The sequence below is a fragment of the Rousettus aegyptiacus genome, unplaced genomic scaffold, assembly GCF_014176215.1.
Source record: "Rousettus aegyptiacus isolate mRouAeg1 unplaced genomic scaffold, mRouAeg1.p scaffold_m13_p_6, whole genome shotgun sequence".
NCBI lineage: Eukaryota > Metazoa > Chordata > Mammalia > Chiroptera > Pteropodidae > Rousettus > Rousettus aegyptiacus.
The window spans coordinates 61,355,368-61,382,358 of NW_023416309.1; the positions used below are offsets into that span (position 1 = coordinate 61,355,368).

The following is a 26,991-nucleotide window of genomic DNA, read 5'->3' on the forward strand; positions in this document are numbered from 1 at the left end:
CATTTTCAGGTCACCTACTAAGTGCCAAGCGCTCACTTTGGTGTTCCTAAAGTCATCCCTGCATTAACCAAGACTCTTTTGTGGCAAATGATGGAAACCTATCTTGAGCTTGCTTAAGGAAAAAGAGTGTTATTGAAGAACCTTGAATAACTTGCAAAACTAAAGGGATTATTACACGAAATTTGGGGAAGAAAACCAAAACAGCTTTGATATTTTAGGGACTGGAACTACAGTTGAATATCATCAAAATTCTCTTATTGTCTTCTCATCTGTTTTTCTCTGCATGTTGACTTCATTCTCATATTGCACATTGCCATCTTCAACATGTGAGGTATATGGCCGTTGGTGGCCCTGGGCTCACATCTTCTTAGCTTTGCCATCAGAGAAGAAAGATCTTTCTCCCAGATCCAGCTGAGAAAATCCCAGGGAAGAACTTTTGCCCACTCTTGAGCCAATCACTCTGGCAAGGTGGGGGTATTGTGATTGCCCCAGCTTCAGTCTGGTCCCTGCATCTAGGAAATTACTGTGGTTGTGATGTAGGGAAGAAGTATGAGAACTAAATGTTAAACCAAGCTATATTCAGAGCCTGCCAGAACAAAGGAAGATTCCTGCTGGGATTGTTAATAAAGCATTTACCCATACCATAACAGGAAAACAGAGTCTTTAAGTCATACCATACACAAAATAAACCCAACTATTTATTCCCTATGGCCAAACTGTGAGAAATCTGTAGAACTAAGGTTGAGATTGCTAGCACAGCTTTCACACTGCATACCCATATCATCAAAGGAAAACAGATAAACAAAGTCTTTAAACTGTAATTCATAGAAACTAAGAATGACATATAAACTGAATTCCCCAGACACTCAGGATCTCACTTTCCCTCTCCCTACCATCTCTCCCCACCTCTCTACCCCTCCCCTTCCCCCTTCCTCCTCCCCATTCTCTCCTCCCCTCCTCTCCTTCCTCTCTTTCCCCTCCCTTCCCCTCCCTCCCCTTTTCCTCCCTTCTCATATTCTCTGACTCTGAGAGGCAACCACACTCTGCGGAGTGTTATTTCTTCTCTAATAAACTTTCCTCTTGTCTCTATCTCTGGCATGCACTTGAATTCTTTTCTCCATGCAGTCAAGAACCCTCACCCTTTCTCGGTGCAGTACTTGAGTCCCCACTTGGGAGGATTTGCCCAGTCCTGCATCAGTTGGGGTATTCTATAATTAGTAGCTCCACTTGATGCTAGAAGTGTGAGGTAGTGATCATCAGCTTCCTCAAAAGAAGGAAGAGATTTATATCCTATAAGAAGGGGAGCATGGGCACTTAGAACTTGGAGTCTACCATGTATACTATTTGAGCCTTTCCTCCATCTCTCCATTTCCTGTTCTATATTATTGTAAGAGTAATCTTCCTAAAATGTTCCTTTTTTTTTTTTTTTTTTTTCTGGCTATACCCTAGTGCAGAAGTTCTCCAACTTTAACATCAGAGTCACCTGGAGGGCTTATTAAGACACAGGTGCTCAACTCCATCTCTAACATCTGATTCAGGGGTCTGGGGTGGGGCCTGAGAATTTGCATTTCTAACAGTTTCCTAGAGGAAGCTGATGCTCTGGGTAGGGGAACTTCACTGTGAGAAACACTGCCCTGGCTGAAAAACCCTGACTCTTCCTTTAGGACACGGACCATATTCTTGAACTTCTCATGGAAAGTACTCAGTCTGACCCTTTTCTGGTTTTCTTTCATTGTTCTCATTCTAGGATCCCTCTGTGCCAGAATTACTTATCTGATCCGTTGTCTCTAAAATGCTTTATACTTTCTTAACTCTTTGCCTTTGAGAATAATTAACTGGAATAACCTTTACACTCACCACTGAATTTAGGATTTTAACCAAAGCCTAAATTAAATTCCAGTTCTAACATCTTCTCTAACTACTCCAAACAAAAGAAATCTTTTTTTCTCAGACCTGCTGTTTATTCATTCAGCAAATATTTATTGAGCTCCTACTCTATGAGGGGCACTGTGTCCATAGTAATAAACAAAACAGAATCCTTGCTCTCATGGAGTTTACATTCCAGTGGGGGAGATACTCAGAGATTAAAGAGAAGGGAGGCTGGGGCTGCTTTACATATAGTGTGAGGGGGATCCCTCTGATAAGAGGACATTTGAGCAGAGATCTGAAGAACTCAATAGAAGAGCCCTCTTTGTATGTATCAGTCATGTGGAATGCAGTTATTTATTACCATACAGTATGGCTGTTTTTCCATGTGTATATTTCTTATCTTCCTCAATATGTTTTTAAGATCCTAAAGGGCAGCAGCTTTCCCTTAACACTTACTTATTAACCTTGCACCGCCATCATGTTGCTTCACATGTGGGCATTTAGTGAATATCTGCCCCTGATGATGATCCTACATGTGAAGCTAATGATTTCCTTTCCATGTATGAATGTAGAACCAACATAACAAAATATCAGAAGTGTTAAACATTTATAAGCTGTGTTGAAGGAAGAGTTGTTAACAAACTGTAAGTGGGACTTAAATTTGTTGTATGTGCTTTCCTCATAGTGAGTCTAATTTTCACAATTACACCTTGGTCTCATTGAATGAAGAATTTAATCGTGGAAGAGGACTAAATGTGGGTGCACGAGCGTGGGACAAAGGAGAGGTCCTAATGTTTTTCTGTGATGTTGATATATATTTCTCAGCCGAATTCCTTAACAGCTGCCGGTTAAATGCGGAGCCAGGTGCGTAAAATGTTATCAGATAACCTGAGTATAGAATTTAGAATAATGTCAGCATATCCCATATTTTGAATTAAGTTACCTATGTTTTTTAAAAGTTACATTAGGCATAATTTAAGTGGAACATTATGTAAAAAAGTGAAAATTCATCCCTCTGAAATACATATCCTTTTATCTCTTACGGCTAAATTCCTGTGTCTACTTATGAATCTAAGTAAACAAATGCAAAGAAATAGAAAGTCTTGAAATTGACAGGGAGAATGCAGTACCTGTCAGAAAAAGAGCGAAGCAAACTGTATGGAGATGTGTGAGAGTCAGAAGCAACTCAGGCGATGGTGCCAGCACATACACAGGCTTGGCTTCCAGACTCTGCATTTTGGAATGATGTACTATATTTTGCTTTATGTTAGATATTTTTTAAAAATATATGAGGAAATGATATTTTTATAAATCAAATCTTATTTAAACATGAAAAAGTTTTCTGTATTAAATCTTGTGTTTTTAATGTAGAACTATTTGTATCATGCACATTATTACCTTATTGATCTCTTTGGTGGGATAATTGTCGGGAACTCTCTGAGAGCCTAGTGAGCAAATAAGGGTTAGGTTTACTTTTATTATACCAGACAACATGAATTTCAAAATGTGGAAGTTGGAGGAAATATATTTGTTCAATGTAAAATATTTTTATATCCATAAATGGATTTGCCTCTGAGACACTGAGATCTCCATCCCTAAGTGGGTTTTGAGGAAGGTGAGATGAGCATCTGCTAGGAATCTTGTAATAAAAAAAGGCTACCACCTTACTTACTGGATCCTTGACAATTACTGGGCACTTCATAGTATCACGTCTGATTAAGGCCAGCTTTAGCAAGGGGTTTCCTGTTGAGGGGAGATGAGCTATTTAGCCTTTAAGGTCCCTTCAGTTCTGTCAATTTGAATGATAATGACAATGCCTTCTACAAGGGCTATCACATTAGGCATTTTTAATTCTTGTCTTTTCCAAATCTTATTCAAATCTATCTGCAGTTCTATATTTTAATTCTCTATATATCTAATTATTATACAGTATTCCATAGATTTACTGTTTGGTTCATTTTGAAGGGTGGATTCAACATAAGTTTCTAAGTTTCTTGGTGACTGCTAGAGGTTAACCTGTATCTACTACTATAGTTAGATGAAATAAATAGTAATTAATGGCTCATCTAATAAAAACTGAGAGAATACCTTTGTGCATCTCCCCAGAGTCCAGGGAAAAAAAGGTGGAGGACCTGTTCGTCATTATCATGTTCACAAAATCAACAGGATGTTCAGTATCCTGAATATTAATAAAATATAATATTGACAAAATCATCATATGGAGTCAAAGACTTTAACAAAATAGCAATAGGTATTATAATACGAATCAGTCATTTTATGATTTCTTTGTGTGATATAAACATATATTTTGATTTATAGGTAAGAAGGTGTTTTACCCTGTGGTATTCAGTCTTTACAACCCTGCCATTGTTTATGCCAGTCAGGATGTGCCCCCTCCTGTGGAGCAGCAGCTGGTAAGACTCTCAATGTGTTATGAAAGGCCACAAAGATCCTTGCTAGGTTCCTTTGTGTTTGTTTCACAAGTAGAAAACAAGATTTCAATAAAACGGCAGTTATTATAAACACATTTTCATAGTCTCTTTTACCTCACCTCACTAAAATGCTTTCATATTTATTGTTTTAGAATTAAATGTCATTATGGGAGGAAAGGGAAATGTTTAGGCCACAGAGAAAACTTCAGTGTTCAGAATGAAAATGGTGCCGTTATTAACTAAAAATTAAAACTACTAAATAACTAAAATAATAACATACTAAGGGAAATTACTTAGAAAGTCATGGCATGGTAATGTCACATGATAGAAATTTTAAATAACTTACTATGTTAGAATAATTTAGGTTTATAAAAAGATAGTATAGAGTGTTCCCAGATTTCACTCAGTTTTCCCTAATGTTAACATCTTATGTAACCATGGTACATTTGTCAAAATTAAGAAATTATATTGTAAGTTACTACTAACTACGCTATGGAATTGATTAGGATTTCTCCAGTTGTTTTTTTCATTTGTTTTGTTTTGTTTTGTTTTTTACACTAATGTCCCTTTTCTGTTCCAGGATTCAGTCCAGGATACTATCTTGCATTTAGCCTAACTTTTTATTGTTAACATTAAGAAACAATGAAAACAAATGAACTGAGAAGTCAATTTAAGATGTTAAAAATAAATGAATAACTCAGAGGAAAAAAATAAAGCCAGAAATTAATGAACTAAAAATAATAGTGTGCGAGATACTGTTCTGTTTTTCATGCATGTTAACTCATTTAATCCTCCTAACGAAATCTGAGGTAGGTGCTATTATTACACCTAGTTTACAGATGAGTGCCCATCCAAATACACAGTTGACCAGGGAGGGATCAGTAGCCTGGGCAGTGTGGCTCCACATTCTCCGCTTATACCCACTGCACAGATGCCTCTGTTATATTAATTCACCAAATAGTGAAGGTCCTTTCTATGCCAGCCACTGTTCACCACTGGAACCCCTGCACCTAGAACTGTATAGGCATAGTTATTGTCCACAAGAATCTTTATTCTGATAGGAAGAGACAGAAAATAAAATCAATTAATAAATATCATGCAGATCATTCAAACAGGCGGAGTTGTGAAGAGTGATTAGTTGCTTTCTGTGGTGTTGGTCAAAAAGGCCTCTCTGAGATGGGGCTGTTGGAAGGGACATCCTGAAGACAGGAAGGGGCCTGCTATGTAGTGACTAAGGGAAGGTGGTTCCAGGTAGAAGGAACAGAGTTTCTTAAGGTGGCTAGAGCACAGCAGGTGAGGAGCACAAAGCTGGGCCAGGTCATGGAAAGCTTGTTACTCCCTTACAAGGAATATGAATTTCATGTGAAGTGATGGACAATCGTGGGAGGGTTTTGATTCTCTGAGAAATGGATTGTGTGTGGCTCCAGCTGCAGCTAGCCAGTTAAGGCTTTTGCAGACTAGGGGTGGTGACTGTGGCTTGAGTGAGGGCAACAGTTTTGGAGGAAGTTTTGGGTATGATCTGAAGACAAAACTGACAGAGATTGCTGGTAGATTAGATGTGTAGCATGAAGGAAAGAGAAGGAGTGGCAGGATGGGAGATCAGAAGTTCAACTTGAGTAGTTTTGGGGCGTTGTTTATCAGATCCAAGGGAAGATGCCAAGGTGCCAGTTGGATTTGTACACCTGATTGTCCATGAAAGCTGCATGTTGGAGATGTAGATTATATGTGGATGGCTGTATCCTCCACATGCTTAGGAGGACAGGTAGAAATGTAATAAAATATTAACAATCAGGGATTGTGGACAATTTGGGTTTCCTTCTACTTTCTTTGGTGAAAATATGTTGCTTTAAAAATCAAACAAAACCAATGACTCCTTTTCAAGTCTGATAATACTTGAAGAGTTTTTTTTAAAAAGTCATATTATTTGTGAAATCAGAATTGGCATGGGGTAGAAATGTCAAAGTGGGTGTATTGTTTTAATACTTTGCACCAGGGTTATATTTTGACTACAGAGACAAGAATAGTGGAACTTGGTCTTGGTTTTGCAAGAGGTATGCAAAAAGTATATACTTATCCAACAAATATTTATTGAAAACCTACCATGTGCTTGGTATTGTTCTAGGTACTAGAGATATAGCAGAGATCAAAATCAACAAAAAGTCCTGTCCAGGAGCTTTACATTCTAGAAGGAAAAGAAGCCCTCAAAAAAAAAAAAAAAATGGAAAAGGAAAATGTGTACCTCATTTATTAGCTCCAACTTGACAAGGGCTGCCTGGTTCATTGTGTTTTCTAGTCAGTTCTCTCATTCTGCACTTCAGCTTTTTCAGACTGTCTCTCCCCACTCTTCTCAAAATTTGCCTCTTCTACAGACTTTTATATTCCTATATTCCTGCTTTCTGCAGCAATTTCCATGTGGCCGCCCTACAGATAACTCAAATTCATTATGTTCAGAACCCAGCTCTGCATCGTTCTTTCTGGGCCGGCCCTTTCTCCTGCAGTCCTGCTCTTGGAAAATGGCATCATCACATACCTATTGTTCAGGACGGCAGCCTGCTGTCATCTGTGGTTGATCATTCTCCCATACCCCTGACTCCTGCCCATTCAGTCACTCACTGACTTCTGTCAGTTATTTCGGTGTCCTAAATCCTTTTTATATCCATCCAGTTTTTCCTTTCTGTATATACCATGATAGTCTGACTACGCCATTAGCTTCCTATTCCCACATTATAACTGTTGCCTCTTAACCAGCATTCCTAATCCCTTCTTGCCCCTTCTTATCTCTCCTATATACTTCAACCAGAATGATCTTCCAAAAACATCATCTGATCACATTATGCCTTTTGCCTCAACTCTTCAGAGAATTCCCATTAGGATAATGCCCAAACCATGTGACCAGGCCCATGTGATTCTCTATGATGTGGCCCTGCGGACCCTCTAGGCCAGAGGTCAAATCTGTCATGCTGCCTGCTTTTGTATGGCCCATTAGTTATGAATGGTTGAAAAATTACTATTTAAATTTAAAGTGGTTGAAAATTTTTCTTTTTAAAAGAATAATATTTTGTGGCCCCTGAAAACTATATGAAATACAGATTTCAGTGTCCAGAAATAAAGTTTATTGGAACATAGTATGTGTATTTGATTACTTACTGTCAATGACTGCTTTCACACTACAGTGGCAAGGTTGAGTGAGTAGTTGAAACAGACTATATTCCACAGAACCTTAAATATATTGTACTGAATCTTTTACAGGACGAGCTTCTGAGCTGTGGTCTATGTTTGTGGGCCTCTCTACTTCTGACTCTAATGTTTAGTGCCATCATCTTTCACTCACGATGCTCGCTCCATCTACAGGTGTTTTTATAAACTTCCTTTGCCTGGAACTCATCCCCAGCACATCTTATGATTGGCTAACTCCTACTTATCTCTCAGATATCAGTTCCAATTTCATTTCTCTGAGAAAGCTATCTCAGAACATTACAGTTTGGATGAGGTTCCTCCCTATCCTTTCTGTCATCCTCCTCATGTATGTCCATATCCTCATTTCTCACTATACTCACCTCAGACTCTATGGTCAGTTATTATCTGCAGCTTCTTTGCTCTAACCACTTCCTTCATCCCTCATGCCTTCCATTGTTCTCTCTTAGAACATCAACCTGGTTTAGGGCAACTCTTTCAGCCAGGCACAGAGCAGTGGAAAGCAGAAGGTAAGAAACACATAGCCCCACCACACAGCATTGCTTTAAACGTATGACCATAGGCTTCAGGGTTCCCAGGCTGCTCCCTTTCCCTAGTCCACTTGCTGTCTGTCCTCCTAGCTAACCCCATTGTCCTACTTGTGCCTCCTGATATTTTTCACCACTCGTCACTCTCCACATATTTTACTTCATATTTCACTTAGAAAAGAGAAGCAGTTGAACTTTTACTTACATATTCTATCCTGAGATCCATCAGCCTCACTACCTCTTTATCTAATCCTCAGTCCAACCTTTTCTGTTAAACTAGAGCTCATCCCTTGGCACCTAAACAAGGACACCCTCTAGCCATTCTTTCCTCTCTCCTGTTCTAACATTTTGCAACCTCTTCTAGGTTATCGCCATACGCATACAAAAATACTATGCTACCATTAATCTTTTTAAAATATTAGGAGCCTTTCTTGATGCCAGGGCCTCATTTTTTGCTTTTGCCACAGTCATTTCTCTGCTGTTTGTCAAACACTCCAAGCAAGCTTCTGCCTCAGAAACATTGTACATGCTGCCCACTTTCCTGAAGTGATATATTCCAGATATTTACATAGCTCACTCCCTCATTTCATTAAGGTCTCTGCTCAAACATTACCTCCTCAGAGGCCTTTCATGGCCATCATATCCAAATAGGCTTTCTCTCTGTCATGCTTTTCCCTTGTCCTAATGTATTTTTCCTCCTAGCATGTATCACCACTTGAATGTATTTATTTATTTATTTGCTACTTTCCCATAAAAATGATGGCTTTGTGATGACAGGTACTTTGTCACTTATGTTCACTGCTGTGTCTTAGCTCCCAGCACCATGTACATTGTTTAAATACTTGTTGAATGTATAAGTAAAGTAAAGGAAGTATATCAGGCTTCAACTTTTACTTGATTCTGGGGACTCAGTATCACCAAAGCCCTGATTTTCCTTCTCTGCTTAGACTTCAGTGGTGACAGCTCCATTTTAAAACTGGTTTCCCTCATGGTGGAAAAGGACTGTAACAGTTCCAAACATCACATCTAGACCCTATATACCTGGGGTTGGCAAAATTATCTGTAAAAAGCCACATAGAAAATATTTTGGGCTTTGCAGGCCATACAGTCCCTGTTGCACTTATTCAATTCTGTCATTGTACCATGAAAGCAACCATAGACAAATTTGTAAACAAATGAGTGTAACTGTATTCCAATAAAATTATTTACAGAATCAAGCAGCAGGCCACATTTAGTCCTGAGGCTGTAGTTTGTTGACCCCTGCCCTACACCATCCAAAAAGAGCAAGTGTCTTTTCTAGTAGCTCTCTCAGAAGAACAAAGGGGCTTTGTTTTTCAAAATTTCCAACAATCCTCCCCTTTTAGCATGTTGGCCTGAATTTTGTCTAATGCCTGTTAATGAACCAATTCATACAGTAAGTGGTATGAGACTGTCACACTGGTATAGTTTTCATGGCCCAGTCTGAAGCTACAGGTGGAAGTTCATGGGTTGCATGAGGCCAAAAATGTACACAATCAGGAAAGGGACAGGAGAATGGATGCTGAGTAGGTACCAAATAAGGTACACTGTGTAGAACTGATCATAGTATATTACAGTATGTGTAACTGTTGCCCTCCTAGAATAGAATGTAAGACTGTTAATGTGAGGTACCACACTGTTTGATTATTAGTAACCTCAGCTTACACCTTGTTACAGGGTTTGAATTCAATTAAATTGAAAGTGGCCAGAATCCTTGCTTATGGAAATTACTATATATATTTTTTTGGTTTTATAAAGAATAATATAAATACATGTTATCAGTCACATAAATGACAGGAAAAATTATTTGGAAAGTATTCAAACTTTTTTCATTGTCCCCCCTCCTCCCCGCCTTAAGGTTCACAAAAAAGATTCTGGCTTTTGGCGAGATTTTGGGTTTGGAATGACATGTCAGTATCGATCAGATTTCCTAACTGTTGGTAAGTATACCTTACATTTAAAGATAGAACTTTACCTATTTACTGTATTACTTCATGGAATTTTTCTAAAAGGTCTCAGGTTTGTTTTCCTATTATTAATGTCTGAAGTTAGTTGAAAAGGAGTCTGGAGATATGAAAGGCAAAATGAGTTTATAATTACTGTCTTTGAATAACAAAAATTAGGTCATAAAGATAATATAAAAGTGTAGTACGTTTCTTTAAAATCGGAACACTAGTTTTTAGAAACATCTGTGTGAGTTGTCACTTAGATTTGCAGTAGATTTGAGTTCTCTTACAGAAGATCTTTATATAACTTTGGTATTGTACTCATGGATTTATTTTTACAGTAGGAAGCAATTTTAAGTTATCAAGTCCAAGGGCTTTCATGTTTTTTTATTTAGAGATGAAACCCCCTTTATTGTTTATTGAACTATTATACAAAATTCCAGTATTTAAAACAAATGAAAAAACAGCTGATCCCTTTCTAACTCTGGTTGAAGTTGGAGCAGGGGACTTGAGGTCACTGGCTTAGTCTTCCACTCCTCTAAACCAGTGAAGACCATGAAGAATGGTCTTAGCTTCCTGGATCCATTCTTAGCCAACAGAAAATAAAGCATCAGAGCCTCCTCCCACGACTGCATCAAAATTACAAGTAAATTACAGAACAACCACCCTTGAGAACTACTTGAAGCCTAACTGAACAGAAGCCCTATAACTAAGGGTATAAAGGGGTGGGGATGAGAAACCAGACTAATCCCACACCTATGTACGGTGGCTAAGAATCAGGAGGTGTATCTTGGCTACAGAGGTCCTACCTGAGGAGCAAGGGATCCCATCCCCACACTGGGCTCCCCAGCCCAGACCACCAGTACTGGGAAGAGGAGTCCCCACAACATCTAGAAAATCAGCGAAGATTCTGTCCAGGTGAGATGGAGGGCTGCCGGAGTACCAGGTATTCTTCTTAGAGGGTCCATGCACAGACATACTAACTAATGGGCTCTCACTCTGGGCACCATAGGCTGGAGCAGCAGCTTGGAAAAGCCCAGGGACAAATGGAAAGGAACTGAATTATCTGGCTTTGGGATGAGCCCTGGGAGGGCAGCTCCACTGTTCCTTTGTTGAACCTTCCACCACCCAACCTGTAGGTGCAGCCAGGCACCAAATCTGAGTCTCCATTGAACTGGCTAATACCACTCACCCTATCCTGGGGATTTCTTGAGAACCTTCCCCACCCAACTTGTGCACAAGCTCAAACTTCTTTCATTGTCTGTTTCTCATAAGCTGCCAGCCTGGGCCCAAGCTGTAGATTCCCTAAAATCTCTGAAAGGTCCACAAACCCCAAATAACCAGTGGCTGGCCTCAGTGTGCCCTGTACCTCTTGCTAAGCAGCCCTTATCCTGGTGGTAGTGGCAGCCGGCCTCAGTTCAGGGCATAGCCACTCGCAGGTGCCTCCAAATCCAGTACAGGCAGCTGTCAACTACAGATCATTCTTTAGCTTCTACCAGGTGGCCCCGGGCCAGGCACAGGCAGCAGCCCCTCCCAAAATGCCCCAGACCCAGTGGCCAGCTTTAGACCATACTAGAGCACCACCCAATTAGCTCCATATGTGCCACCAAAGTGTGGACTCAGCAGGCACCAGAGCCCCGCTCCAGCAAATCCCACTCCAGTGAGGCCAGCCTCCAAACAACAGCTCATCCGTTGCAGTCACGGCCAGTCCTCACAGCCAGTCAGCCTGAGAGTCAGCCCTACCCACTGACATGCCAACAACAATCAAGGCTCAACTAAAATGGGAGGACATTCCTAAAATAGCTGGCTCAGGTGACAAGGATGACTGTGCCCCTAGACCCCACAGGACACCTACTACATAAGTACTACATAAGGCCACCCTGCCAAGACTAGGAGACATAGCAGATCTACCTAATACCAAGAAACAAACAGGAAGGCAGCCAAAATGAGACAAACATGTATCAGATGAAAACAGGACAAAACTCAAGAAAAACCACGAAATGAAATGGAGGCAAGCAATTCACAGATACAGAGTTCAAAACACTGGTTATAAGGATGCTCAGTGAACTTAGAAAAAGAATAGATGAACTCACTGAGAATTCATACAGAAATAGAAATCATAAAAAAGAACCAGTCTGAAATGAAGGCTACAATAACCAAAATGAATATATTAGATTGCATCAACATCAGATTAGATGAAGGAGACAGATCAGTGATTTGGAAGACAAGGCAGCAGAAACAGCAAAAAGAAGACAATTTTAAAAAATGAAGATAGTTTAAGGGACCTCTGAGACAACATTAAGTATAACAACATTCACATCATAGGAGTACCAGAAGGAGAAGAGAGCAAGAAATTGAAAATCTATTTTAAGAAATAATGACTGAAAACTTACCTAATTTATCAAATGAAATAGACATACAAGTCCAGGAAGTGCAGAGAGTCTTAAAGAAGATGAACCCAAACCTACACCAAGACATGTTATAATTCAAATGCCAAAGGTTAAAGACAATCAGAAAAGCAGCAAGAGAAAAACAGTTATCTACAAGTGGGCTCCATAAGAGTGACAACTGATTTCTCCACAGAAACTTTGCAGGCCAGAAGGGATTGGCACAACGTACTCAGAAGTGATGAAAAGCAAGGACCTAGAACCAAGATTAACTCTCCTCAGCAAGGCTATCATTTAGAATCTAAAGAGAGATAAAAGAGTGCCTTAGGCAAGAAAAAGCTAAAGTAGTTCCTCACCACCAAAGCAGAATCACAAGAAATGTGTTTTGTTTTTTAATTTAAAGAGTTTACTTACTTGTTTATTAAATTTATTGAGTGGCATTGGATAATAAAATTATATAGGTTTTAAGTGTATAATTCAATAATCATATGTATGTTGTATTGTGTGTTCACCACCCAAAATTAAATTTCCTTCCGTTATCTTATATTTGACCCCCTTTACCCTTATCTACCTCCCCTGCCCCTTCCCTTGGTAAACACTAAGCTGTTGCTTATGTCCATGAGTCTGTGTGGCTTGTTTGTTGCTTTCAGTTTTGTATCTCACATATGATGAAATCATATGGTTCTCAACTTTTTCTGTTTGACGTTTTTTTTGCTTAGCTTGATAATCTCAAGATCCATCCATATTGTTGCAAATGGCAGTATTTCATCTTTTCTGAGTAATATTTCATATTATTTCATAATATTTCATATGACTGAGTAATATTTCATTGCATACATGGACCACATCTTCTTTATCCAGTCATTTGTCGAAGGGCACTTCAGTTGTTTTCATGTAGTCACCATGAATAATGCTGCAATGAACATTAGAGTGCATATATCCTTCTGGATAAATGTTTTCAAAATTTGGGGGTAGCTACTAAGAATAGGGATTGCTGGGTCATATGGTAATGCTATTCTTAATTTTTCAAGTAACCTCCGTACTCTTTTCCATAGTGGCTACACCAGTTTACTCCCACCAACAGTATATGAGAGGTCCTTTTTTTCCACAATCTCTCCAACACTTGTTATTACTTACCTTGTTGATAACAGCCATTCTTACTGGTGCAAGTGGTATCTCATTGTGGTTTTTATTTGCATTTCCCTAATAGCTAGTGAAGTTGAGCATCTTTTCAGATGTCTCTTTTTATTTTTATGTCTTCTTGGGAGAATGTCTGTTCAGGTCCTCTGCCCATTTTTCAGTTGGATTGTTTGTTTTTTTGTTGTTGAGTTGTATGACTTCTTTGTATATTTTAGATATTAGCCCCTTATTGGAGGCATTGTTTGTAAATACCTTCTCCATCAGTTGGTGGTTGCCTCTTTGTTTTGTTGATGATTTTTGCCATGCAGAAGCTTTTTATTTTTATATAGTCACATTCGTTTCTTTTCACTTTTACTTCCCTTGCCTTTGAGGTCAAATTCATAAAATCCTCTCTAAATCCAAGGTCCATTAGTTTAGTACCTGTTTTCTTCTATGCAATTTATTGTTTCAAGTCTTATGTTTAGGTTTTTGACCCATTTGAGTTAATATTGAGTATAGTAACAGATAGTCTAATTTCATTCTTTATTAGCATGCAGCTTTCCAATTTTCCCAGCAACATATTGAAAAGGCTTTCTTTTTCTCCACTATATGTTTTTGGCTCATTTGTTGAAAATTATTTTCCCATATTTATGGGGTATTTTTTCTGGACTCTCAATTCTGTTCCATTGTTCATTGTCTGTCTGTTTTTCTGCCAATACCATACCGGTTTGATTATTTGTTGCTTCATAATATAATTTGAAGTCAGGCAGTGTGATCCCTCCAGCCTTGTTCTGTTCTATTTCTTTAAAAACTGCCATTGGGATTTTGATAGGGATTGCATTAAATCTGTACATTGCCCGGAGTAATAAAGCAATTTTTACTAAGTTAATTCATCCAACCCATGAACACGGAATATTTTCTCATTTGTGTTTTCTTCAGTTTCTTTTAATAATGTCTTATATTTTTCAGTGTGTATGTCTTTCACATGCTTTGTTAGGTTTATTACTAGGTATTTTTTTCTTTTTGTTGCAATTGCAACAGGCATTTTTTTAAAATTTCTTTTTCTGAAATTTCATTGTTAATATATAGAAACATAATGGATTTTTGTACGTTGATTTGTATCCTGCAACTTTACTGTATTTGTTTATTGTTTCTAATAGTTTGTTTTTTTGGGTGAAGTCTTCTGGGGTTTCTGTATACCTAATCATGTCATCTGTAAAAAGGGAGAATTTGACTTCTTCATTCCCAATTTGGATGCCTTTTATTTCTTCCTTTTGCCTGATTGCTCTGTGACTTCCAACACTACATTGAATAAGAGCGGTAAGAGCAGAGAGCCTTGTCTTGTTTCTGATCTTAGAGGGAAAGCTTTTGGTTTTTCACCATTATGTATAATATTAGTTGAGAGTTTATTATATATGGCCTTTATTATGTTGAGGTACTTTCCTTCTATACCCATTTTATTAAGTGTTTTAATCATAAATGGATACTGTATCTTATCAGATACTTTTTCTGAATCTATCGATATGATCATATGATTTAAATTCTTTATGTGGTATGTCACATTGATCGATTTGCATCTGATGAACCATCCTTGTGCCTCTGGAATGAACCCTACTCAATTGTGATGTGTAATCTTTTTAATGTATTGTTGTGTTGGATCTGCTAATATTTTATGATTTTTATATCTGTATTCATCAGAGATATTGGTAGTTTTCTTTTTTGTACATTACCTTTACCAAGTTTTAGTATCAGGATAATATTGGCCTCATACAATGAGTTAGGAAGTATTGCTTCTTCTTCAACTTATTGGAAGAGTTTGAGAAGAACAGGTATTAAATCATTTTTGAATGTTTGGTAGAATTCACTAATGAAGGCATCTCATCCTGGACTTCAACTTTTTGGGAGGTTTTGATGCTTGTTTCAATTTTCTTACTGTTGATTGGTCTGTTTAGGTTTTCAAGTTCTTCACGATTCAGTTTAGGAAGGTTGTATATTTCTGAGAACTTGTACATATCTTCTAGGTTATTAAATTTGGTGGCATACAATCATTCATGGTATTTTTGTATGATATCTTGTATTTTGGTAGTATTCGTCATAACTTCTCTTTCATTTCTAGTTTTATTGGTATCTTTTCTCTTTTCTCAGTGAGACTAGCCAGGGGGTTGTCAAATTTTTGATCTCTTCAAAGAATCCGTTCTTTGTTGCATTAATTTTTTCTATTGTCTTTTTGTCCTCGATTTTATTTAATTCTGTTCTAATTTTTCTTTTGCTGAACTTGGGCTTCATTTGTTCTTCTTTTTCTAGTTCTTTAAGATGTAATGTTAGATTGATTATTTGGGATTTTTCTTGTTTCTTGAGATAGACTTGTAATGATATGAACTTTCTTCTTTTTACTGCTTTTGCTGTATCCCAGAAGTTTTGATATGTGTATTTTCATTCTCATTTGTTTCTGTGTATCTCTCGATCATTCATTTTATTTCTTCTTAGACCCAGTCATTCTTTAGTACCATGCTGTTTGATCTCTACATATTTGTGATTTTTCCCCCTTTCTCTTTGCAGTTGAATTCCAGTTTAAATCATTGTGGTTGGAGAATATACTTGGTATGATTTCAGTCTTCTTGAATTTGTTGAGATAGTTTTTTGTCCCAACATATGGTCTATCCTTGAGAATGTTCCATGTGTACTAGAGAAGAATGTATAATCTGGTTTTTGGGTATGAAGAGCTCTGTAAATGTCGATTATGTTCAATTGGTCTATTGTCTCATTTAAGGTTGATATTTCCTTGTTGATTTTCTGTTTGGATGATCTATCCATAGCTGACAGTGGGGTATTTAGGTCCCCTACTATAATTGGGTTTTTGTCAGTTACTCCCTTTAGTTCTGTTAGTAGTTGCTTTATGTATTTTGGTGCTTCCTAGTCAGGAGCATATATATTGATAAGTTTTATGTCTTCTTGATGTATTGTCCCCTTTATTGTTATGAAATGTCCATCTTTGTCTCTTGTTATCTTTTTATCTTAAAGTCTGTTTCATTCGATATAAATACTCTTACACTGCTTTTCTCTGGAGTATTGTTTTCTACTCATTCGGTTTGAGTCTGTATTTTTCCTTGCAGCTGAGATGTGTTTCTTGAAGGCTGGGTTTTGTTTTTTGATCCAATCTGCTACTCTGTGCCTTTTTACTGGTGAGTTCAGTTCATTTACATTTAGGGTGATGATTACATGAGGTTTTTCTATAGCCATTTTATCTTTTTTTATCTAGTAGCTTGGTGTCTCCATTGTTTCTTTACCCTGTGTTTCTCTTTGTTATTTCAGTTTGGTCATATTCTATGATTTTTCCCTCTATTTCTTCTTTTTTATGTTATGTGTCTGATTTCTAGGGGTTTTATTTTTTACATGGTTACCAGTAAGTTTATGTTAAACTAAGTTTTGTATATACAGTAGTCCTTTTTCTTCTATGTACATCTTCATTCCTTTTTGCAGAGTTAGACCTTTACTCCTCTCCTTTTCTGTTTTTTTTTTTTTTTTTGTCTCAAATTATCCCTATTTATGCTGTGAGTTCATTTCTGAGTTATAGTAGCTATTGTCTTTTTAAAAAATATTTTTGCCTCCTTTAACCATTATGTAATATTTAAGTTTATAACACGTTATCTGAATAAAGGTTGCGTTTTCTTATTTCTTAGTCATCTTACACATAGCTGTGTATCTTTTTGTCCTTTTCTTTCAGGTATAATAATCCCCTTCAGTATTTCCTGTAATGCAGGCCTTATGGTGGAAAATTCCCTCAGCTCCTGTATGTCTGAAAAGGTTTTTATTTCACCTTCACATCTAAAAGAAAACATTGCTGGATATATTATTCTTGGTTGGTGATTTCTCTCTTTCAATAGTTTGAATATTTGATTCCACTCCCTCCTAGCTAGTAAAGTTTCTGCTGGAAAGGTCGATGGTAATTGAATAGGCTTTCCTTTGTGGGTTACTGTCTTTTTTCTCCCTGGCTGTCTTGAGAATTCTTTCTTTGTCATTAATTTCTGATAGTTTTAATATACTGTGTCTTCAAGACAGCCTTTTTAGATTGAGATAATTAGGTGTTCTCTTTGCTTTTCCAATTTGAGGATTCAGTTCTTTTCATAGGCTTGGGAAGTTCTTGTGACCATTTGTTTGAATAGCCTCTCTGTTTTCTTTTTCCTCCCTTCTCCTTATGGTATACCTATTATTTTTATATTGCCCTTTCTGAGGGTGTCAGATAGTTCTTATAGAGTTTTTTTATTTTTTCTCACTCTCAAGTCTCTCTCTTCTTCCATCTGTGTCATTTCTAGATTTCTGTCTTCGATATCACTAATTCTTTGCTCTGTCTGATCAGCTCTTTCATAAGCTCATTGTTTCATTCTTCTCTTTTATTGAATTCTTCAACTCAGAAGTTCTATTTAGTTCTTTTTTAAAGTTTCAGTTGTTTTGATAAAGTATTTTTGTTGTTAATTGATTTTGTTGCTGAGTTCATTAAACTGCCTATCTGATTTTTCTGGCATCTCATTGAGTTTTTTCAGAACTGCAGTCTTGAATTCTCTGTCATTTAAGTTATATATTTCTGTGTCTTTAGGTTTCATTTCTGGAGATTTTTCATTTTCTTTCTGAACTGCCTTGTAATCTTGGTTGTTCATAGTATTCAATGGATTATTTCTGTGCCTAGGCATTTATGGAAATGTACTCTGCTTTTTAAAAATTTTATTATTATGAGTAATCTTTCTTTAGCAGGTCGATAAAAAGAGGTTTTTCTATTGCTTCCCAGTAGGTGGCGCACAAACCTCCTGCATCACCCAGGCCTCTTGGCTCTCTGCTTGGAGGCACTAAAATGCCCTTTATTCCCTGGGGAGATGTGTGTCTCCTCTTGGGACAAGGTTGCCTCAGCCCCCACGTTCCTGTGGAAGAATATGATGGGTGATGGGGTTTTGAGCCTCTGAAGAGCCCCTGAAATCCTGGTACTGCCCCAGCAGCAAGATATAGTGTTGTGCTGCCTGAGGTGCCCCAGTTCCTCTCTGCCAGGATGGATGGGGGTTGGGTAGGTTGGGAGAGACTGTTGGTGTGCCTGTGGCTCACTGGGACTAGCTGCTGTGTATATCTCCTCAGATCCCCAGTTGCAGACTTTCTGCTCTGTAGCCCAACACTTGTTGGTGCAGTTTCCCTGGGGCTTGCTGCTAGCCTGGGGAGGGTGCAGGGAGGTGAGCTGTGGGAGGGTGGGGGTAATGTAGCCAGGCTTTGTGACTCAGCTTTTTCCCTGGCAATGGCAGTTGCTAGAACACAGCTGTCACACTTCTGTAAGAATACCCTGTCTGTGCCTTGGTCTCTGTCCTTATCACCGGGTTCCGCTGCCATAGTACATGCTGATCACTCAGGCAGGAATGTTCTGTGCTACAGAGTGCACATCTCAACCTGAGTCCCACAGGGAGCTCCAGGTTGCTTCCGCAGCACCAATCTCTGCTCCTCTCTCTTTCCTCCTCCCTTGTTTGTTCAGTTTGCTCACTTTCAGATGCTCTAAAGCACGGATCTCTCAGCTGTGTTTGTGTGTTAGGCTGGGAATTTTCTGTTGGATTGTACCTGTTCAGTTTGTTGTCATTTCAAGGGGAAAGAGTAAGGGGACCTCTCATGCCACCTTGCTTCCGATGTCACTCCTACTTGGTTCTTTTTAAGTTCTTAATTGAAAAGCATATACTTGACTATTTCTTTTTTAAGACACTTTTTTCATTTGACTACTGTAATAACACATTCTCCAGAATTTTCTCCCTTCTCTGGGGCCATATCTATCTCTTTTGCTGACTTATCTTTTTCTGCCTATTTAACCTCTGAATATTGACATTTCTTAACATTTAGATCTGATCTCTGTTTTCCTCCTGAACTTCAGTTAATTTTATCAATTCTTTGTGGCTTTAAATAATCCTTCTGCCCTTCTCAAATATTTATCTCCAGCTTGGCTGTTTCTTCTGTTTTCACCTTGGTAAGTTTCATGTGACCCATAAAAACTTACATCTCAAAGGATAGAAAGAAAATGTAATGAAGTATTAATGGGGGTGTATTTATAGTTCATTCTCCTTTATTTGACTTTCTATAGAACTTTGAAGTTTACAAAGCGGTCTCAAATATTTAATTTCATTTTAATACTCTCAACAACAGACCTTGAGCTCCTAGATATCAGCTAGTAACTTGACTTCCAAACTAGGACCTCAGTCCTCAATGTGAAGTTTCTGTGGGCTCTATGCCATACCATCTCATTTGAAGCAGAATGTTTAAATCTTTATCAAGTTTGAGTGTGCTCTGGCTGCCAGGCAGTTACTTATAGTGTCAGTTTTGATCCTGCAGGTGGATTTGACATGGAAGTAAAAGGTTGGGGTGGAGAAGATGTTCATCTTTATCGAAAATACTTACATGGTGACCTCATCGTGATTCGGACTCCGGTTCCTGGTCTTTTTCACCTGTGGCATGAGAAACGCTGTGCTGATGAGTTGACCCCTGAGCAGTACCGCATGTGCATCCAGTCCAAAGCCATGAATGAGGCCTCTCATTCACACCTGGGAATGCTGGTCTTCAGGGAAGAGATAGAGACACATCTTCGCAAACAGGCTTACAAGACAGACAGCGAAGCTGTTGGTTAACATAATCATTGACACATTAGTCTGAACCACAAACCAACACTATTTAGCCTTAATTCCAGTTCCAGATGCAGTGCCTCTTTCAGAGAAGACGTGCTTATCTTTCGTGTTCTTTCTGATATTATTTTAACAGTTTAACTGCATATGAGAAGAAAAAGCAAGTGTTTCAATGCAAAGCCTCTGTTTTGTGAGAAAACTGCACTATGGAATTATTAACGAATCAAAATATGGTGTTTGTCCCAAGAGTAGTTTTGAGTTAGTTTCTACCCTGCACCCATGTTCTGATGTGTCCTGGTTGCATCTGGACTAAAGAATGGAATGTGTTGTGCTGACAGCAGGTCAGGAACATCCTGTTCCCTGCAGAAAGAACTGACTGTTATGGATGGAGTGTGTAGATTGGGGTTCTTCTCTTGCCAACTATTGAGTCAACCTGTTTGGTTTTTAAATGAAGGCCTTTGATCAGTTCTTGAAGAATTCTTTTTTACTGAAGCAGAGGATAATATAGTGAAAAATTTGAAATCTCTAACCAACCAAGAGAAAACAGAAATTAAAAACTCTTAGCTTAATTTTGCTTAGCTCCCTAAATGTTTGTTTTTAAGCACATGGTTAATAGTAGGAAATATAAAGTGTTATTTTGTCATATTCAGGATTAGAAGTCAAAGTTGTTATACACTCTTTCAAACAAACTGAAATCAACATGGAAATGTCTTTAACAGAACATTTGATTATGTTGGAGTACAGGACATTAGTGGTGTCTGAGAATATCATTTTACGTGAGCTAGGGCTCTGTCAGGGCCTTATGGTGGGTGGTTCAGAATAGATGAGCATATCATGGTGCTATGTGTTTTTGCTTTGTGTTTAGCATAGATCTCATTTAGCATGGATCCATATATATTTATTATTGCATTGTTATAATAGTTTGAGTTGAGGGTTTCACTGAAGGGAGAAAAAAAGAATTTAATGAGGTATACCATAAGATTATACTGATTCAAGAAAAGGAAAGGAGAGACAGTATCAATGGAAATCTGAATTACAGAATATTTTAGAGATATATTTTACTTGCAGATAGAATGATGTTTTAATTGAAATATAAATTATATTAATGAAACAAGATAATACGAAATTATATTCAGATAGGACTATACTATGTTATTTATCACACATGGATCTTTTACCATAGCGTCAATTGCTAGATCCAGAAATTGGAGATATGGTGAAAGGCATGCATAGATTTTTAACATTTGGCTTTTAAAAGAGACCTACGTTGTATTTTTTCTATTTGTATATAAACCCCGTGAAAATTCAAAGAAGAAAAATCATCACTCTTTTGACTCAGTAAATCATATCTGAAATATTATAAATCCCAAATTTCTTGGTGCTACATGAATTCAATTTTATAATCTTACTGATTTTTCTTAAAAGTTTTAAGTTGGGGTAGCACTTAGGCTTTTTTTTTTTTTAAGATGTATAAAATGTTCTCTGCAAAGTTATTCAGGCTCTTGTCACCTTTTACATTTTTATTATGAAAACCAGTATTTATTATGAAGACCAGTGAATTACAGTATTTAAAGTGAGGGAACCTATTTGCAAAGGTAAGTTTTTTGACAAAATCAAATGATTTTACCTTTTCTCTCATTTTTTTAAACCAAGTTTTAACTTAAAGATGGAAACTAAGCAATGGAAACATTACTATGTATTTGACATTAAAAGGTACCAATAAAGTATTTTATTACCAAAAGTTAAATGACAATATGATCATTTCTTTCTGTTGCAAAATATCATAAGTACAGAAACGTGTATAATATGGAATTGTGTACTTTAAAGAATTATAAAGCGAAAGCCAGGGCATCAGCTACCCAGGTTAAGATATAGAACATTACCAGTGAAAGCTTTTATGTGTCCCATCTCAATCACATACTCACTCTCTCCATTATAATTACTATCCTGATTTTGGTGGTAATTTTCACTTGTTTTTCTTAGTTTTTCCAACTGTGTTTGTGTCTCTACCCAATGGACGATTTAGTTTTGCCTGATTTTGAATTTTTATACATATTATTTCATTATATATTTTCATTCAGTATTGTTTTTGAGGTTCATCCATATCAATATCAAAATTAATTCATTTTTATTACTGACTAGTATTCCACTGTATGAATATAGTTATGCCCCACATAAGGATATTTCTGTCAATGGCAGACCTCATATATGATAGTGGTCCCATTACATTATAGTAGCACTGACAATTCCTATCACTTAGTGACATCAAAATGCCAGAATTGCTGTCTTGACTAAGGGAGCACACCATTGCCTTTTGAACCAGGTGTTCCTCAGATGTTTATTGAAAACTTACTATATGCCTAGCACTGTTTTAGACACTGGGAGTGCAAGAGTGAACAAGAATAGTGGAGCTTACTGCATTTCTATCTAGAAGTCATAGCACAATGCATTACTCACATATTTGTGGTGATGCTAGTGTAAACAAATCTGCACTGCCGGTCATTAAAGTTTAGCACATACATTTTGTACATCATACTTGCTAACAATAATAAACAACTATGTTACTGGTTTGTGTATTTTTTTAATCGTTATTTTAAAGTGTACTCCTTGTTAAAAAAAAAAGTTTGCTGTGAAACGGTATGCGGTATTTTGCCTGATACATCTTGTGTTTACTGCTTTTCTTGATCACATCATTTTCTCTTGTGCTTGATTTAATCTCATGTTGCTTTTTGAATTTAGTGTAGCCTAAATATATAGTGTTTATAAAGTCTACAGTAGTGTACAGTAATGTCCTATGCCTTCACCACTCACTCACTGACTCATCCAGAATAGAGCAACTTCTAGTCCATGGTAAGTGCCCTATACAGGTATACCATTTTTTACTTTTATACTGTAATTTTACTGTACTTTTTCTATATTTAGATATGTTTAGGCAAATACTTAACTAGTATGTAACAGTTGCGTACAGTATTCAGTGCAGTTGCGTACAGTATTCAGTGCAGTGACGCCTAGGAACAGCAGGTTATACCATAAAACCTAGGCGTGTAGTAGACTATACCATCTAGGTTTGTGTAAGTGCACTCTATGATGTTGGCACAATGATAAAATCACCTGACGACCCTTTTCTCAGGAGGTATCCCATTGTTAAACAATATGTGACTGTATACTATAATATTCTACTGTTTTAGATACTTGGTTTAGTGATTTTTTATTGTTTGCTTGTTTGCTTTTGCTATCACAAGCAGTGTCATCATGAGTACGGCTTTACATGTCTCTTAATAGTATGCAAGAATTTCTCTAAGAGTGATGATGCTAGGTCATCAGTTGTGTGCACAACCAAAATACTTTCCTAAGTGGAACGCCTCCAATACTGTGAGAGGGTTCACTTAGCATTCTTGGCAATACTTAATTTTGTCAGGCTTATTAATTTTTGCTAATCTAGTAGGCTTTAGGCATAAATTATCGTTCTAATTTATATTTTCAGTCTTTTTACCCATTTTTATCAGTTCTTAGGCATTCTTCATGTATTCTGGGATCCAATTCTTGTTGATTAAATGTTTGCAAGTATCTTCTCCTAGGATATGGCTTGTCTTTTCCCATTCTTGATGGTACTTTTTGATGAGTAAAGATTATCTTTAATGTGACTAATCTTTTTCCTTCAAGTATTCTACTTTTTACTACTGATTTATGACTTCAAAGGGAAGGATGTCTTAAAGCTATTCTATATAATTTTCTGAATACCTAATATATAACTTTGCTCTTCCAAGTTAGGTCTTTAACCTAAGTATAAGAGATTTTTGTGTATTTATTTTGAGGTAATGATTGCATATTACTTCTTTCCAGTGTAATTTTACTATAAAATTTATATTTTACCCACTGATCTGCAAAACCACTCTCATCCATCAGATGTCCATAACTCCACAGGTCTGATTTGGGCTCTTATCTGTACAGTCAGGCTTTCTGCCTATCACCGTGCCATTACATCACAGTCTAAATTACTGTAACTTTATACAAGTCATTACCTCTGAGAGCTAGTCCACTTGCCTTGTTTGTAAAGATTGTCTTTTTGAAGACTTTGAACTTATATAACTCTTAAAATAAACTTGTTAATTTTCACAAAAACTTTTTATGAATTTTATTGAAATATCATTTACTATATATAAGATCGCTTTGGGGAGAATTTACACAATGCTATAGAGTCTTCCAGTCCTTCAATGCGACTTATCTATTGAGGTCTTTATTGTCTTAAGTTTCATACTTTTCATACACTGCACTTAAACATGTATTATTTTTAGATTTTTCCTAGATACTTGGCATTTTTGATGCCATCATAACTATTATTTATTTTTTGTATATTGCTGGTGTTTAGAAATCAAATTGATTTTTATATGTTAATTTGTGTTCAACAACCTTGCCAAAAACACTCAATTCTAATAATGTATTTATAGTTTCTTTTGCATTTTTTTTGTTATACAAGCATATATCTATGCATAGTGAATATTTTGTTTGTATTTTCAACTTTTCTATCTTTATTATCTTAAACTTATGCTTGTTAGGACTTGTGTAGTTTTGACTGGAATTGATAACAGTGGACTTCCTGCCCATTTTTCTGATGCCACAAGGAACACTCTGTTTCATCAGTAAGTATAGTATTTGCTGGAGGTATTTTTGTAAATACTCATTATCAAGTTAACAAAGTTACCTTCTGTTACTACTTGGCAAGTTTTTATCATGCTTGAGCGCATTTATCAAATACTTTTACTACATGTATTGAGACAATTAATTTTTTTATTTTTAATATGTTAAATTGATGGAATGAGTTTATCAATTTTCTAAAGTCCCCTTGCATTCCTGGGGTAAATTTTAATCTGTCATGATGTGTTATCCTTACTACACCATGCTGGATTCAGTTTGTATACATACTGAATATGTGCATATCTGTGTATGTGTGTGTGCATGGGTGTATGTATATGTGTATTTCAGGTGTTCTTTATGTTCGTGAGTAAGATTGCCTCTAACTTAACTTTCTCATCCTTGTTGAGCTTTTCTATTAAGATTATTCTAGCTTTTAAATTAAATTACAGGTGATTCTTCTTATTCTGTTTCTAAAACAGTTTTGTAATACTGGAATTATCTCTTTCTTGAGTATTTTCCATAATTGCCTGAAGCCACCTTGGTGTGAACTTTTCTATATGGAAATATTTATGATCATTGGTTTAATTTATTTAATGATTGTAAAACTATTCAGACTTCCTATTGAAGTTTTGATTGAATTATTTTGGGCAAGGTGAATTTTTCTAGGAATTTCTACTGATAAATATGAAAATTTTAATGAAATATACAGTTATTTGCAATATTTTATTATCCATGTAATAAGTACAGGACCTATTGTGATAGCCTCTCTTTCATTCCTGATATTGTCTATTCGTGCCTTAAAGAACCTCTGTTTGGTTCTTCTGGAAATGAAAATGAATGTTTAAAATTCAATAGGTAGGTTTAACAGATTAGACACAGCTAAGGAGAGACTTTTTAACCTAGAATATAGATCAGAATGTTTGCTTCTACAAGATAATTTAGGGGCAGTACCATTTCAGGGCCATGTTAAACTAAATTCTCAGGTCAAGTTTTTTTGACCAGTGTGATTTGTGCTGCAAAGCATAATAAAATACACTGATTTTTTACAATCAGGTAGAATTTTCCCCACCTTTATTCATGCTGAAATTTAAAACTGGCAGTTTTCCTTAACTCCGTTGATGGAGTTAGAGGTGGAACATTTTATTTTAAATTCACTGTTACTCAGAGGAATGGTTCTTTGGAATACCAGCTTTAAGGGCTAGGGCCTCCTATTTGACCCCTCTTCTTAAGTAGGCCCTGGACTTTCTCCTTTATGCCCTTTGTAGACTTGAAAGTAGACGCTCAGGGTCCTTCCCTTTGGGATAAAAGCTGGCTTTAGAGTTTCCCTAACCCTTCTGGATTCCTGCCTTCACTTGGACTTTTTAAATTTTTGCATAACTTTATCAGTTGATGTCAGCAAGCAAGCACTTTGCTTTCATTCTGCCAAAAATGAACAGCTGTGTAACTCACTTTCTTATATTAATGACAATATTATTTTCCTGCCTTATGACAATGTATACAAGTTATCTCCTGGGAAGAAACCCTCAACCCTTGGCATAAATTCCTTAAGACTCCTAATTTATTCTTCCATTCCAAGAGAAAGGAAAGAGCATTCATTATAGAGAGAGTTCTGAGAGCAAGGTAAGATGAGACATCTCAGCCCCAGAAAGGATAATTTGGCTCAGGGTCCTCACATCCCTGGGAGGTGACCAGAAGCTACCAATACCTTTCACCTGACTGCTAGCCCTGTTTTATGGCCCTCTTGTGTTCTCATGCCCTGACTTCAACCACCTTGCAGTCAAGGGCTCGTCAGACGCACCGCAAAGAATTCTTTTCCATTTTTAGATGTCTTGGCCTACCTACAACTTTTAATGCCAGCCAATCTCTTTTAGTTTTTTATTACAAATATAATATATGTTGGTTGCAAGAAAAATGCAACTAATACAGAAGTATATTAAGTGAAATAAAAGTTTCCTCTCATTGCCCTATTGCAGCCCCAATTTCCATTTTAGGAATTAATTATTATTGATACCTTAGGGGATAGTCTTCCAATTTTTTTCTGTGCACTTGCAAAGACACACACACACACACACACACACACACACACACACACACCTGTACATCTGTATTAGATACTGTTGGTGCTGTCCAGATTTTCTTCATCTAGTCAGTGCACCCACCCCAGCTGCTAATGATTCAGAGTAGTGCCCTTTCTCTGGAGAATGCTCTTAGCAAAAATGATCTTCCTC

General features: G+C 37.0%; 1 protein-coding gene across 12 annotated transcripts in view; it reads left to right on the forward strand.

Annotated features, from left to right (window-relative positions):
* CSGALNACT2 (chondroitin sulfate N-acetylgalactosaminyltransferase 2) overlaps window positions 1-21,875 on the forward strand; it is a 42,110-nt gene extending 20,235 nt beyond the window's left edge. For 2 of the 12 annotated variants that reach the window (XM_016158595.2, XM_016158621.2), the window contains 4 exons: window positions 2,555-2,733; window positions 4,189-4,283; window positions 9,900-9,981; window positions 19,842-21,875. In XM_016158595.2, the coding sequence (XP_016014081.2) occupies window positions 2,555-2,733; window positions 4,189-4,283; window positions 9,900-9,981; window positions 19,842-20,134 (649 nt within the window). In that variant the 3' untranslated portion in view covers window positions 20,135-21,875. The other 10 variants (XR_004951317.1, XM_016158634.2, XM_016158626.2 and 7 more) reach the window with 10 other exon arrangements.
* Window positions 21,876-26,991: the final 5,116 nt, after the last annotated feature.